We start from the raw sequence: 15,690 nt of genomic DNA, 5'->3' as shown, positions 1-15,690 counted from the left end.
AAGACGCCCCTTCACTCTGCGTAGGTAGCGTCATCGTTGCTGTCGCTGTAGGCGGAGGAGGAGAGCTCCTCTCGGGGTGTGCAGACCGGGCACCGCTGTCTCATGTCGTCCCAGCACGACCTGCAGTACACGGCCTCGCAGTCCGGAGTCAGGCACACGTAGGACTCGGGCGTCTCCGGTGCCTGGCACACCACACAGCGCCGGCGCAGCCAGGGGCGCAAGAAGGGGCAGCGGCGGTGCAGGATGTCCACCAGGTGGTGGAGCTGTTGGGAGGCGAGGAGAGCTTAGAGCGAACTGGGGAGTGAGGTGGCAGAACAGGGCGCGAGGGGAACTGGACAGGGCTTCCTGTCTGAAGTCTCAAGGCGTGACAATGCCTTCATGTTGGAGGAAGCTGGATTGAGCAAAGAAGACCCCTGGAGGGTAAGGGTGCTATGGAAGTGGGTCCTAGAGAGCCCCCCCCCCCCCCCCCCCGCACTTCATGATGGAGAGTGGGAGGATGAAGCCTGGACTCTCCCAGCTAGTAACAGCAACAACCATCATTTGCACTTTCCCATAAATCATCTTATTTGGTTCTCAGGGTGGGGCTGAGAGGTGAGTAGGGCAGATAAGACTATCACTATTGTGTTCCCCACTTTACAGATCAGAAAGATGAATCTCACAAAGGTTAAGTGACTTTCCCAAAGGCACACAGAAACTATCAATCTAGCAGGACCCAGGTACCCTCGTTCCAAATCACAACCCTGGTGCATTATGCTCCCCCTCTCTCCCACCTGCTCTCCACATGATTGCCAGGAATTCCTCTCCACAGGTCACCTTATCAGGTCACTCTTTGCTCAAAAGACTCCAGGAGCCCCACTGCCTGCCAGTTAAAGGCAGAACTCCTGGGCTTGGCTTTCATGACCTTACACAACCTGGTCCCTTTCTAGCCTCTGCTCCAGCTTACCCCTTCCTGAACTTTACCTCTTCTGTGCCAGTGTCTTAGACTACCCTGGCACTTGGCATAACTTTTCTTTGGATTGTCACTCTTTGCACATTCTATTCCCTCAGTTTGGAATGAATGCCCTTCACATTTCCATCTGCCCATCAAAATCCAGTATACTTCATGGAATCACAGTATGTTCATTTTTTCATCAGATATCCATTCAGTCCCTATTGCATTTCATGAGGGATAGGGGATCTGGGCACTGGAGGAAAAAGTTAAGCAGACATTCTCACTTTTATGAGTTTGGTTAGGGCTGATTAAATAAAAATGGGTGCCACTTATTATTTTAAAAATAATATTGGGCCCTGTACTAAGAAACTGTAAATAAATTAACTCAATTCAGATAGTAACCATATACGGCAGATTGTTATTATTATCATCATCTCTTTTTCAGGTGAGAAAACTAATGGTTGGAGAAGTGGTCACTTGCCTAGGGTCACACAATGACACTAACATGTATATAGAACTTTCTATGTTCTTGCACCATGAGAGCAAATCTAATTTAATCCTTACAACAACCAAATGGAGTAGTTAACTCCATTTTACAGAAGGGAAACAGCTAGACACAGCATTTATTTATTTATTTTTCAGATAGAGTGGGAGGGGGAGAGAGAGAGAGAGAAACATCAACATGAAAGGGACACATCGAGTGGTCGTCACCCACACAACCCAACCAGGGCCAGGGACAAACTGCAACCGAGGTACGTGCCTTTAGCAGGAACCGAACCCAGTTCTCTCTGGACCGCAGGCCAACGCTCTAACCGCTGAGCCAAATCAGCCAGGGCAAGACACAGCATTTAAATAAGTGTTCAAGATCACATAGTTGTCATAGTAATAAGGGAAGGAACCATGTTTTCTTTTTTCCTTTTCTTTTTTAATTTTTAATTACCATAACTGACCTTTTATTTTTAAAAATTACAGGGAATGATTTATAACATATTTTATAAAAGAACTGCTTAGCCCTGGCCGGTTTGGCTCAGCGGTTGAAGCGTCAGCCTGTGGTACAGAGAGATCCGGGTTCGGTGTCCGCTAAGGGCACGTACCTTGGTTGCAGTTTGTCCCCAGCCCTGGTTGGTCGTGCGGGTGGCAGCCACTCAATGTGTCCCTTCACACCAATGTTTCTCTCTCTCTCTCTCTCCCTCCCGCTCTATCTGAACAAAAAATGGAAAAATGTCCTCGGGTGAGGATAAAAAAAAAAAAAAAGAACTGCTTATATCAAACATTTTATATCACTATTAATTCCATTCAAGAGCTGCATTTTTTTAAGGTACTAATTCCAATTGATGGGACACTTGCCCTTAAAATAGAAAGTTTCCATTATTTACTCAAATGTCAAAATTAAGATTATTAAAAAGGCCCTGGCCTGTTTGGCTTAGAGTGTTGGCCTGCGGACCAGAGAGTCCCAGGTTAGGTTCCCGCTAAGGGCATGTGCCTTGGTTGCAGTTTGTCTCTGCCTTGGTTGGGGTTGGGTCTCTCTCGCATCTATGTTTCTCTCTCTCTCTTCCCCCCTCTCTCCCTCCTGCTCTATCTGAAGATAAATGCAAAAATGACCTTGAGTTAGGATTTTTTAAAAAAAGATTACTGAGAAATTTGTTGCTTTATGGCTGGGCAAGATGCTACTAGCACATTTTAGGAAAATAATAATCTTTGAAACAGGATTTAAACCCAGGCCCTCTGGCACCAGAGCCCTACACCTGACCATCACTCTATCACTAGTCTCTAATGAGCAGGCCTTACAGATCCATCTAACCTTCCCATTCTTCAGAGGGAAAAACAGGTCCAGTGAGGACTACGGCCAAAGTCACACAGCTTAATGAGGGAGTGTAGACTGGAACCTGATTCTTCCAATTCCATGCCCTTTCCATATACCACATGCCCTTTCATGAGGCCTCTCTGACCCCCAGCCTACCTGCCTCTCCCCTCCTATGATTGCACTGAGCTTCTGGTCTACCGTCTTTTCAGTAGAACCCGTCGCTTTGCCTTGGGTCCCTTGTTCCTGATGAACCCCTCTTGCTTTCTTTTGACCAGACTATATCAAATCTGATTCCTCTTTGCTGCCTGCTTCCTCATGGTCCACTGAGTATCTCAGGCTGGGCTGACTTCGGGGTACAGGGATGGTCACAGCCCTGACCTCCAGGAATTGGATGACCTCCTTTGGCATGAATCATGTCAGAACTCACTGAGCTTCAGTAGGCCTAGGGCCTTGGTGGGGGCTGGGTGGACTGAAGGAAAATGCCTTTCCTTCGCAGTCCTCAGACCCAGCCAGGAGCCACAGGAATGCAGGCCTGGACTTACCCGGGCCCTCTGCTCTCGTGCCTGCCTCACAATGGCCGCCCTCCTCAGTTGGGTGAAGGCTGCTCTTTTCCTCAGGAGCTCATTGTAGAGAAACAGGATCCTCTTCTTCTCTCGCTGGGGCAGGGAGAGGAGCGTCAGTGATAGTGACAGTGCTGAGAGGGAAAGTACTCTGTGGGGAGCTGCAGGCCCCTGCGGGGTGTGTGTGAGCGCTGTCGGTAGGGGTGGGGAGGTCAGGGGAAGGTGCACCTTGGGGAAGTAGAAGGCTGCGATGACCCTCCGGAGCCGGTAGGCGAAAGCCTGGAGCAGGCAGAGACACACTAGCAGAGCAGTGGGTAGCCCAGCCCTCAAATAGGCTGTGGCATTCAGACACACGGGCTGAGGCAGACAGGCTAGGGGTTGGGGGAAGCCTGTCAAGGGTCTGGCCAGGACCAGCTGAGGGACAGGGCAGCCCTGGTTGAATTCCCCATCCCACTGAGGGTGCAGGTTAGACCTCTGATACCCTGCCTTACTCCTCCTTCCCCTGCCCCTGAAGAGCTGTGTCATCAAAACTGTAGCCATTAGGCCCATGTGGCTATTTGCTCAACACAGCACAGATGTAGAAAACTTGCATCATAGCACAAGTTCTGTTGGACAGCGCTGCTCCAGAGGACTGGGACCCTCCGGCCCTAGGGACCCAGGCCCCAGACTCCTGTGACCCAAGTCTGTCATCTTCCAACTCTTCAAGTGGGACCTGATATGTCCTGCTCTGATTCCCCAATGCAAGCAGGCTGACCCCTATCTCACTACACCCAAGGCCCAGTCCCCCAACTCTTGGCCTTGGAAAGACCCTTGCCCCTCAGCCCTCAATTCCTCCGATCCAAAATCTCAGCATCACTCACGCACGTTGTTTGATCCCACCACTGTCTCTGAGGAAGTGTTCAGGGCCCCAATGGTTTTCCGAAGAAGCCGGGCAAGCATGGAGTCTCCCCCAACTTTCACCTCCAATTTATGACTGCCTGAGGCAAAGATCCCAGGCCATGGGATGGGGGTGGGGATAGGGGTATGTTAGGAAAGAGTTGCAGTTAAGGGGGTGGGGAGAGGTCTGGGCATAGGAGTACTTCTCAACTGCACATTCCATCCCTCACTGAATACGAACCCCTCCTTATTGTAGATATAAAATGGGTTGGAAACTGAGGCCCCCAGTAACAGTTGTCAGGTTGCAGGGTTCAGACTTGACCCTGGGGAGGATAGAGAGGGGCTGAGAGCCAGAGGGAAGTGACAAAATTGGAAGAATTGGGGTGGGTGGCTGCCCAGGGGTGGAGGTTCTTCAAGGGGGCGTCTCCTGGGGGTGCGGGCTCACTGCGGAAGGAGTACTGCAGGAAGGAGTGGCGGCGGATGGTGTCGAAGATGGAGTAGAGAGCCCAGTCCAGTCCACACAGCACCACCAGCAGCAGCAGAACAGGCAGTGTCTCCATCATCTCCTTAATCTGCCCAAGCGCAGGAGGGGTGGAGCCGGGTAGCGCCACCTGCCCTGGCATGGAGCCCTCTCTGATGCCTCCACCATCATATCTGTGCCCGTGGTTGCCTCCCCTGATATCCTCACCACATTTTTCATTTCTGAGGCCTGGATAGAGGGGTCATAGGGGAAGATGACGGTTTTCTTTTCAGCTTTGCGAAGTGGCAACAGAGTCCGTTTGCCCTGGAAAAAAATGTTTACACAGTGAGGAACACCAAAGGCCCTCTCCCCTTCCCCCTCTGCCCTCCTGGAGCTTGAAGCCACACAGGTCACATAGCAGCACACCCTTGGGCAGGGTTGGGTCCACTCACCAGCTTCTTCCTGCGTTCATCAATCTGACAGAAATAGGTGCTGATGTAGATGTTGTCAAAGCGAATGTCCCCATTATAGCTGTCCATGTAGGAGAATGACCTGTGGGTGAGGATGTCTCCATCTCTTTCCAGTTCTCTGCACTCACCCCCAACTCTGGGCTTTCTTAAGGCACAATCATTCAACTGACCAACCAGCATGCACTGCGCATCATGTACATCCTAGAAGTCTCTGCCCTGCCCTCCATCAGCACATGGTCCAGTGAAAGACATCTACATAACTGATGAGACGTAACAGAGGTGAGGAGATGTACGAGGTGTGTGCATGGGAGGTAGAGGAAGGTTTCCTAGGCAAGGATCTTGCAGGATGAATAGCAAGCAGAGAAAACAGCAGAAACAAAGGCACAGAGGTGGGGGGAACCCTTCAAGGTTTCAAGAGTCACCTGATCCATTATGACTCCCACATTCACTGCTTGAGTCTTTGCCTCTCAGCTGGGACTGCAAAACATCTCCTGGAGGTCCCTTCAGCAAAACTCACTCTAACCATCATTTTCCTTCAACTCTGACACTCCCTCGTGTTCAGCAGTGTTTTCTGTGCGTGCACTGCGGTGTAACTCTCCTCTGTGTGTCTCCCAAGGTTCCACATAATGCTTCAATTTCCCAAGAAAAAAATGTTAATTGTTGACAGTGTGCTTGAGCCCAGTTGGTGTGGCTCAGTGGTTGAGAATTGACCCATGCACCAAGAGGTCGCTGGTTTGATTCCCAGTAAGGGGCATGCAGGAGGTAGCCAATAGATGTTCTCTCTCATCGATGTTTCTATCTCTCTCTCCCTCCCCCTTCCTCTCTCTCTAAAAATCAATAAAGAAAAAAAAAAGAATTCTTGCCCTGGCCAGTTTGGCTCAGCAGTTAGAGCGTCGGCCTGCAGTCCAGAGAGGCCCAGGTTCGGTTCCCGCTAAGGGCATGTACCGCGGTTACAGTCTGTCCCTGGCCCCAGTTGGGGTCGTGTGGGTGGCAGCCAGTAGATATGTGTCTCTCACATTGATGTTTCTCTCTCTCTCTCCCTCCCTCTCTCTCTCCTGCTCTATCTGAAGATGAATGCAAAGAGTATACTTGGCTGAGGATAAAGCAACAACAACAACAACAAAACAAAAACAAACAAAAAAGAAAATGTCTTTCAAACTATAAAATTACATTAAATAATCTCTGTGAACTGTGAAACACAACTTCTAGTGCTATTGGTTTTGGGACCTTGTAACAAATAATCCATACATCTTTCCCTTTTAGGTAAAATAACTATAAATGCAAAGAAAGATTGTGAGCGCCCCCTTGTGGAGAGACCTATCTCAACTGTGCAAAGACCTCTTCACCAATGCTGCCCCTTTAGTGAGGGACCTCACCCAGGTTGAAAGCCTGGAGGTGCCTTTTGATTCTGTGCCTCCTTCCCTCCCTCCCCAAGCTTGCTCTGAGACCTGCCACACCTTTCTCTTCCTCGGTCCTTCTCAGGCCAACTTCCCGCCATGTCCCACTCCAGCCAGGCTCCCTAACCTCTGACCCACATTGGACTCCTGCCTTCAGTCTGCTCCAGTCCATCCTGCAAACACCCCCAGGGCTTTCCAGACTGTTCTGGCCATGCCCACTTTGGTCTAGTCCTCTGCCCTCCACATCCCACAGATGCCAGGATCCTTGCCCAAGAAAACACCCCTTTTCTCCCAGACCATGGTTCCCCATCTGCAGCCTTTTGGAGCCCATTTATGGCTTTGGCAGGGGCACCTGCTCAGCTCCCACACCTGTCTGACAGCCCTTGAATCATGTATGTTTGTCAGCTACCTCTCTTGTCTGCCCTCACCCATTAGCTTCTTGAGGGCAGGAATATGGCTCATTCATCTTTGTCCTCTCGCAGACACACACATAACCACTCAATGGCAGTCACTCGAGGCCCTACAAACAGGGGTAGACGGAACAGGAGCCCCCATGGCTGTCCCTGCCCAGCCCCTGCCCAGCCCCTGCCCAGCCCCTGCCCAGCCTCTGCCCATCTCAGGCATTGGGGGTGGAGACAGAAAACAGAGGGTCCAGAGGTCAGCAGGGGATGGAGAGCAAGGCTCAGGGCAACCAGCTGGACGCCAGACTGGGTGGGGTTGAGGACTTTGGCCTAAATGGAGGGAAAGTAGCTGCCAACGCAGCAGGCGGGAGAAAATGAAAGCAGAGTTGAACGATAAAAATGGCACAAAGTCAGAGCCAAGGGGAATATGAAGGGCAAGAAAAAAAAAATCAAAAGTAAAAAAAGTCAGCGTTGGGATAAAGGCTGGAAGGAGGTAGATAAATGAAGATGGTTACCCTTTTAAGGTGGTAGGAACATGGGTAATGTTTCTTTTGACAAAATGCCCACATTTCCTTTAACTTTGTGTAAACAATGAACCCAGCTTTATAAAAGGCAAAGTCAAAGGCACAAGAACATTCACATTCAGGATGGAGGTGGGCTCTGACAGTCCATTCTTACAGCTTCCCTCAGGGTGGGGCTCCTGGAGCGGGGGTGGGGGGGGGCGGTTCAAGGCTCACGCATGAAGGACGAGCAGGAAGGTGCAGGACAGCAGTACGTGCAGCAGCCCCAAGGCCCACTCCAGCTTGGCCTCCTGTTGTCTCACATAATCCTGCACCTCGGTGCTCATGTGTTCCCAGCTGGTGTTGAGGCCCAGTAGCCCAGCCTGCTTCTCTTCCTGCTGGAGGGCACAGGTGCAGGCCCAACCTACTGCAGCCTCGCAGGTCCAGACCCAGCCTTTTCGTGGCATCTCTCTACGGTGCCCCACTCATGGCATGTCCCCTGGCTCGTCGCAGGACCCTGGGAGCTGCTGCTTCCTTCTGTTCGACACTCTCCTTGACACAGCCTTGCTCCCTTGTACCTATATGAGCTGACACCATCTCATACCTGGCTGACCATTCCATCCCAAAGTCAGGTCCATGCATAGCACAGGCCCGGCACTGTTCCTCTCTGTGCAACCCCACACCACCGCCAACGCGATTTCCCTCCTTGCTCCCCTCCTCGTGCCCAGTAGCCTCTTTCCTGTTAGCCCCCTCACCTGCCTTTTCTCAGACCCTGTGCCCTGTGCCCTCCTCCCACTCCTTACCCACCCTCCCTTCCAACATGCCCCCGCCTCCTACCTTGAGGTCAATTGTGGCTGAAAATTCCCCATCCAGGCCATGAATAGACTGGTTGACAGAGTCGTAGGTCTGCCCAAAGTTGCCTTCCACTGGGATGCGACTGCGGCACCAAACTTCCATTGCTGGTGGGCAGGGAGGCCAGGTGAGGGGCTGCCTCCCTGTGCCCAGACTCCAGACTTCCCTTCTGGGGATGCTCTTCATTCTGCTTTTTGCCTCCCTGCCCATCACTTTCTACTACCCTGAGTCTATTCCCTCTTTGCTTTTCTTGAATTCTTTTCCCCAGGAACAAGGCCTGAGTTCCCCCCGTTTTCCACCTGTTTATAACTATACCAAATATTCATAAAGACAGTCGATATTTATAGAGCAACTTCTCCGTGTGCCAGTTCTGTTACCTTCTTCATGTTGTATCTCCTTAAATCCTCAAAAATTCTGGATGAGATAAGCACTGTTATGATGCCCATCTTCCAGATGAAAAGACAGCTCAGAGCAGGGCTGTAACTACCCTGGGTCACAAAGTCAGTCAGTGGAAAGGCTGGTTCTGAGGTTGCTGTGTCCTCAGAACCTAAAGTCTCCCCACCTGATTGCTTCCTGCCCCACATCTACCCAGTGCACCCCAAGGACTCAACTCCCTTATCCTGGTGCTCCCCACCCTCCTGCCACTGTGCTGACCCTTAGCAATGCCACAGAAAAACTTGAACTTCATGGGCAGGCAGAGCAAGTGGTTGAGGAGTGGGACCCAGATGCGCTGCATGCACTGCTCATGCTTTTTGTCAAACCAGCGGCGGCAGCTGAGTATGGCCTTGTTCACCACGTCTGTGGGAAGAGGCAAGGGCTGTCTGAGGTCCCCACACCCTGACCTGGAGCCCTGGCTCCATGGCCTGCCCCCACCCTGCCCCACCTGGGGACACCCCTCACTGGAGCAACGAAGCTTGGTCTTCAGCTCATACATCTTCTGTGTGGAGACGCGGTATCTGGAGGCCTTGGCTTGGTGGGTCCTCACCTGCTGGGCTGTCTCCTCCTCCAAGCCTGTGGCATCCTCAGGTGTGTAGCCAGTGTCACCATTCACCTGGGCGTCCAGGTCCTCGAAGGAGTTGGAGATGTTATGAGTCTCAGCTCTCAGTGATTTTTTGCTACCCTAGGGGTAAGGAGGGAGGGAGGGAAAGGTCAGGGATAGGGGCTTAGAGCTTCTGCTGCCCTATAGCCTCTCCTCCCCATTAGCCAAGATGTGGGCTCTTACCTGAGGCCTACAGGAGCCTAGGCCCTGAGACAATTTTTCACCTTAAATTCTCCACTGTTCCTAGGAGCCCTCTCCTAGGCTCCCAGGACTCACCTCCCAGGCTCCCGGCTCCTCCTCAGACCTCCCGTCCCAGATCCTTACTAGTCAGGGAAGGGTACCCTAGGCCCTTGGACTTCCCCCCACATCACCCACCTCTCAGACCACTATGCTGTCTCAATGTCCCCGACTCTAGCCCCTCGGCCCCTATCTCCCTAGCTCAACTCTCCCGGCCTCCCAAACCGCAGTCTCTGACACCCAATGCTCTAGTCCCCTGGGCTTTAAAGCTTCCGAATTCTCAAGGCCAAGGCCCCCAATTTCCTGACATTCTAGTTCAGCTGCCCAAAGAACCTCCCACTTAGGTGTTTGAAAACGTGTGTGGAGCATGGCATGTCCCAATGACTGGGATCAGGTGTTCTCCTGGCATTTAGTGCCCAGGGACCAGGGTGCATCCTGCAATGCTTGGGGACAGTCCTGGAAAAAATGCCAGTATTACCCCCCATTGGGAAAGTGTAAATCCAGGGTCACAGCTCCCAGCTCAAGTCATCTAGGCCCCCTGGAAATAGGGACCCCTAGGCCCTGCCCAAGTAGGGTCCTGACCAGCAGGTCCTGGAACACGGCGCGCAGGGGAGCTATGGAGACGCGCCAGGCTTTGCGGGTGTTGTTGAGCTGCAGTTCCACCGTGCAGCCCAGAGATGCTACCACCTCGTTGAGGTTGTGTCGCAGGTTGGCCACCGGTCCTGGGGAGAGGATGCCCTGATGAGTCATCTCCCTCTAGAGCTAAGTAACTCTTAAGCCCACCCCTAGCTCCCACTCTGCATGCAGTGACCGCCTTCTAGAACTGTATATAATGGGGCCCTGTTGCTCTGGCCGGTTTGGCCCAGCGGTTAGAGCGTGGGCCTGTGGTCCAGAGAGACCCGGGTTCGGATCGCGCTAGGGGCACGTACCAAAATAATAATAATAATAATAATAATAATAATAATGGGGCCCTGTGAGAGGTCATCTCATTCAATTCTTGATTTTTTCACCTGTGTAAACTAAGGAGGCCCAGAGACAGGGAGGAATTCTCTCAGAGATACACAGCAAGTTGGAGTAGTGGGGATCAGATTCCCACCCTTTCTCCTTCACAGGCCTGGCTCCCATTGGGTGTCCCACCCAGGGTCACTAACTAGTACCCAGGACACACTCACCCTCATAGATGGCAGCCAAGGCGTATCCCAGCACAAAGAATCTGCCCTCTTTGCCCAGCATTTTGGGTACTAGCAGGAGGCTGGCACAACGAATGTGAGGGGACGTCCCCCAGCCCACGGCCCCAGAGCCTGTCAGGAGAGCCCAGGATGTGGTGAGGCTGAGTGAGGAACCTGGTTTGTTTACCAAACCCCCTGCCCCAGTTCCTTCTAGAATCACCACCATGCTGGTCTTGTCCCCATTTACACTGACTCTGATAGGCCTAGAAGGCCACTCATTTGTTTACTTATTCAACAGCCATTTACGGAGTTCAACCCTGTGCCAGTCTCCGAAGAGCTTGGAGAGATGGCTGGAGATGGGAAAGTCATGGTTGGTGATTGACTCTGTGTGTGTACATGATGCATGTGATTGTGTTAGGGAAGGGGGCCAATAGTTCCCATTTCCATGTTGGGTTCACATTTACCCTAGGTGCTGAGGGAGCAGAAAGAACAAGAGAAAGAGCCTGGAAACAGGCGCTGGTGCTCAGAGCAGTCAGAAGAGAGGTCAGAGCCACCTTAATATCCCCCAGGCTCTGACACCTACAGCACCACGATCTCTGTCCCTAATTTAACCCTTAAGCACATATCTCCTGGTATGTTTTAGCAGTTTCACGTGTGTCTCTCTGTGGTCTATGAAAGGAGACAGTGAGTCCCTTGAAGCTCATAATCCAGGGAGAGAGACAGACGAGTAAACAAATGACTACAGCACGATGTGCTCAGTGCACAGGGAGGTGCTTATAAAGAGCTGTGGGAGCAAAGGAGGGAGTGGGCATTTCTGCAGGGAGGGGTGGGGCTGCGAAGGCTGGACAAAGGAGATGATGTGTCAGCTGGGTCTGGAAGATGAGTAAGTGTCGTAAGAAGGCACAGACAGTGTGCTAGGCCAAAGGAACAGCATAAACGGGTCAAGGAACCTAGAAGATTCCTGTGTTGATAGAGTGTTCGTCCAAGAGTCTCCAAAAGCAAATCTCAGCCCAGCCAGTGTGGCTCAGTGGATTGAGCATCGTCCCATGGACTAAGAGGTCCCAGTTCAATTCCCCATCTGATTCCCCCAGTCTGATTCCCCGTCAGGGCACATGCCTGGGTTTGGGGCGCTATCCCCAGTAGGGGGCGTGCAGGAGGCAGCCAATTGATGTTTCTCACATCCGATGTCTCTTCTATTTCTCTCTAAAAAAATCAATAAAAATGTGTTAAAAAACAAACAAACATACAAAAGCAAATCCCAAGTCTTTATGTTTCACTCCATCTCCATTGCCCTCAGAGAGTTCCCATCATCTATCACTGGGACTAACTGGCTTCCTACTTCCTCTCTTGCTAACCTATATGTCGATTTTATCAGGCAGCCAGAGTGATCTTGTAAAAACACAAGTCAGATCAGGTCCTCTTTCTGCTTCAAGCCACCCAATGACTTGCTAGCACGCTTGGGATCAGATTCAAACTCCCTCAGCATGGTCTACAGACTCTTGTGACCTGGCCCCGCCTCCCTCCTGAAGTGACCTCATGCTACTTAGCCCTTCGCCCACCATGTCCACCCACACAGACCTTGCTGATGTTTCTAGAACATGCCACGCTCATTCCTCCTCCCGGGGCTTTGCCCAGGCTGCTCCCCCAGCCAGGAGCACCCCTCCCTGTATTCTTCACCTGTCTGGCTCCACCTAGTCATGCAGGTTTGCTGCAAACCCTGCCGGGTGCCACCCAACAGTTTGTTCTGCCTTCTTTCTTGCTAATATAACTTGACTTTCGTTCAAGGGCAAAGGCCTGTCCCTGCCCCGGCCCCTGGGAGTAAATCTGGATTTGTCTAACCCAATTGTGGTAAAACAGGGCATTGAAAGGGGCTTTTTCTGTGGTCTTGGCCTTTTGACCAAAGACTCAAGCTGAGGATGATAGTTGACAGAGTTGCCCTACATTCTAAAGAGAGCCCAATGGAGCTGCCAACCCCCTCCCTTGACTCCCAAGAAAGCAAAGCTAGTCTCTCAATCCCTCCACCCTAACCAGTCTATATAAAGACAAGACCAGAAATCTGAATGTTCTGAAAGTGAAGGGAAGTGGTGGGAGTAGACAGGCATTGGAGGGAAGACTGTGAAGAAGTTGGGCGTTCACTTCCCCATGTTGAGTGAGAGGCTCCAAGAGAACCTTTAGAGACTGGTGCTTTGAGAAGGGGAACCTGGTCATCTGTCCTGGGCGCGACTCCTGCTGAGCTGCAGAGCCTGGGCTGCCACCAGAGCCCAGAGCCCAGGGGCAGCTCATGGAGTGAGAGTGGTCCATGCTCTCATCATTGCAGGAGAGGGCACCTGCAGGCTGCCCTCCTTGCTCAGTTTGGTAGGGCTAGGAGTGTGTGTTTCCTCTGGTACGAGAGGCCATTCTGGAGGGGAGCAGGCCTCAACTCATCTGTGAGGTTCCCATCGAAAAGGGCACCTGCCTGTATGAGGGATCCACAAAGTAGGAGGCTGTGGGCTGTCTGCAGGAGCTGTGGGGGAGCTCCATCTGAGGTCAGCCAAATAGAACTGCCCTCAGCAGAAATCTGGCCTCCACAAGGTCCACACAGAGCCTCAAGAGACCTGAACAGGCCTCTGAGACAGCCAGGGTGTGTGCCTGTCACACAGAGGAATTATAACAGTATGGGTGACTTCAGACTTCTGTCCCTTTCTAATTCTAATTCTAATTCTTCTAATCCCCTTTCTGACATCAGAAGAAGGGGAAGAAGGTGGAGAAAAAGGTAAAGGATTGACCTTGCCTTCTTCTCCACTACAGGACCCCCACACCAGGGGTCAGGCCTGAGCTGAGGACGTGGGTGGGAAGGAGGGAGGAGGCTTGAGTAGGAACTGATAAAGAAATTTTGATATAGACTGAATTGAATCTTTTTAACCTAAAAATAGTCATAATTACTGAAGCAGGACTGTCTTCTAAATGAAAGTCACCAAAAAGCTAAGGGTCTACGCGAAAGGTCATCAGTGACAGAACAGTTTGAATACAGTGGTTAGAGAAAGAGCAGTTTCCTGTTGGGATCCCATAGAGATTAGTTCCCTCAGCAAACTGGTGGTGAGGACAGTCCCATGCTCCTTGCCTGGGACGGGTTTAGGGAAGGGCATGTGCTGCAGTGTTGACCAGGAGACGTGAGGGGAAGCTGGCTGGGGGGTTACAGAAAAGTTTTCCTTGTTCTTAAAGAAAACAACAGGCTGGAATGCTCATAGTCATAGAAGATGTTATGCCTGCGGTTGCTGCAGCAACTCCATGACCTGAAGAGGAGTGGCTGACAGGCCAAAGATGGCAGAGAAGAAAGATCAAAGGGGTCAGGGTCTTTGGTGGGTTTACTGAGCTGCAGAATTATCCAAAATCCAAATTCCACTCTAACTTGAAACTTATTATATGAGATAATGAACTTTCTCTACAGTTAAACCACTTTTAGGTGGGTTTTCTGTTCTTACAGCCCAACACCTCCTGATAGTCAAATGTCACCTTCTCTGAGAAGTCCTCCCTGACTACTCAAGCTAGGGTGCTCACCAGCCCCTTTTTTTTCATACCATTTGTCACTATCAGAAATGCTACTGCTTATTTTTTATTCACTTAATGTCTAACTCTCTCCACTAGAATGTAAACTCTAAAAGAGCTGAAAGCTTCCTGGCCAGTGTGGCTCAGTGGCTGAGCGTTGACCCATGCACCAAAAGGTCGCTAGTTCGATTCCTGGTCAGGACACATGCCCAGGTTGGGGCCTGATCCCCAATGGGGGGCTTGCAGGAAGAGGCTAATCGATGTTCTCTCTCATCGATGTTTCTATCTCTCTCTCCCTCTCCCTTCCTCTCTCTAAAAAAATGAATAAAGAAAAAAATTAAAATAAAAAAATAAATAAAATAAAAGAGCTGAGAGCTTGTCAATCTTGTTCATTGATAAATTCTCAGCAGGTGCACAGTTAGTGCTGAATGAATTAATTGAACTTATCAAGAGAAGCAAGAAACAAGGCCTGAGAGGTGAGGAGAGATGGGGATTAAGAAAGGTCGTGGAGTTTGGACAGTATCATGTGGATAACAGAGGCCTTAAAATTGAGTAGACTCCTAAAGGGTAAGGACTGTGCCTTTTTGCACAGATGGGCCTCTACCCTCTGTATCTTCCCGTAAAGCCCAAACAAGGCTGAGGAACAAGCTCAGATTCCTTCCTAGGGACCTAGGACTGAGCCATGTTCCACAGGCCTCTTGCTAAGGTCCCTGTCCCTAGCCCAGCACTAACCCACCAAGCTGTACAACATCATCATCTTCTGATCTTCATAGATGTTCATAGGGTTCACCAGGAGCTGAAAGAGACCTAAGGGGACAGGGTCAAACCAAAGATCAAAAGATGAATCCCACCCCTAACCTCTGCTCCGCATTCACCTATGGCCAGGAGTCCCCCGGTGCCTGCCCCCAGCAGGACAGCAGTGACCGGAAACTCGCCTGGTTGGCGCCACAGGAATCGGCTGCAGGATGTGGGCAGTCCCCAGCTCAGGAGCCTCTGCACCGCTGAGAGGGTCAAAGAGCTTAGCCCATCAGAACCAATACTTCACTCCTCTCAGGATGTGGTTCATCAGGGTTTGGGCTTTGCAGGGGACTAGAGGCTGGGGGAACCTGGATGAGGATGGCAGGAACTTTAGGGATCCTGAAGGAGGTGAGGCAGACATGAGTGAAAGAAGAAGAAAGGGCTCACCTGAAGGAGAGCACTGAATGAAAGGGGTGGGGACCCCAAAGCACTGGGGGGTCCTGGAGGTGAGATTGGATGAGAGGAGGGGGGCTGAGGGCCCTAGGAAGCGTTGTGCTCCGATGACAGACTCACTGGTGTGGGGAAGTCTCCTCCTTCGCCCTTTTGCTCCATCCTGGTGAAATCTGGTGTCCATAGTCTGCTCTGAGGGACCCTCTCTCACCTCAGAAATCTCCTCAAGGCCGTTCTGGGACATGAGGCTCTGCTTCCATCACCTCTGCCTCACCCACACC

The 15,690-nt window shown here is 51.4% G+C and overlaps 1 protein-coding gene across 1 annotated transcript; it reads right to left on the bottom strand.

Moving 5' to 3' along the window:
- Positions 1-11: 11 nt before the first annotated feature.
- DCST1 (DC-STAMP domain containing 1) lies at positions 12-15,593 on the bottom strand. Its single transcript, XM_036273435.1, has 16 exons — positions 15,533-15,593; positions 15,097-15,222; positions 14,954-15,028; positions 10,700-10,828; positions 10,110-10,249; positions 9,152-9,371; positions 8,906-9,049; positions 8,237-8,358; positions 7,637-7,794; positions 5,084-5,183; positions 4,860-4,955; positions 4,617-4,743; positions 4,156-4,272; positions 3,524-3,666; positions 3,278-3,391; positions 12-263 (listed from the first exon to the last, which is right to left on the bottom strand). Exons 1-16 carry the CDS (start codon positions 15,591-15,593, stop codon positions 12-14), a joined length of 2,124 nt encoding a protein of 707 aa, XP_036129328.1.
- Between the last annotated feature and the right edge of the window lie 97 nt (positions 15,594-15,690).

The sequence above is a fragment of the Molossus molossus genome, unplaced genomic scaffold, assembly GCF_014108415.1.
Source record: "Molossus molossus isolate mMolMol1 unplaced genomic scaffold, mMolMol1.p scaffold_m16_p_20, whole genome shotgun sequence".
Lineage (NCBI taxonomy): Eukaryota > Metazoa > Chordata > Mammalia > Chiroptera > Molossidae > Molossus > Molossus molossus.
The sequence above is the reverse complement of the archived record's forward strand: the minus strand, read 5'-3'. Positions and strand labels throughout refer to the sequence as shown.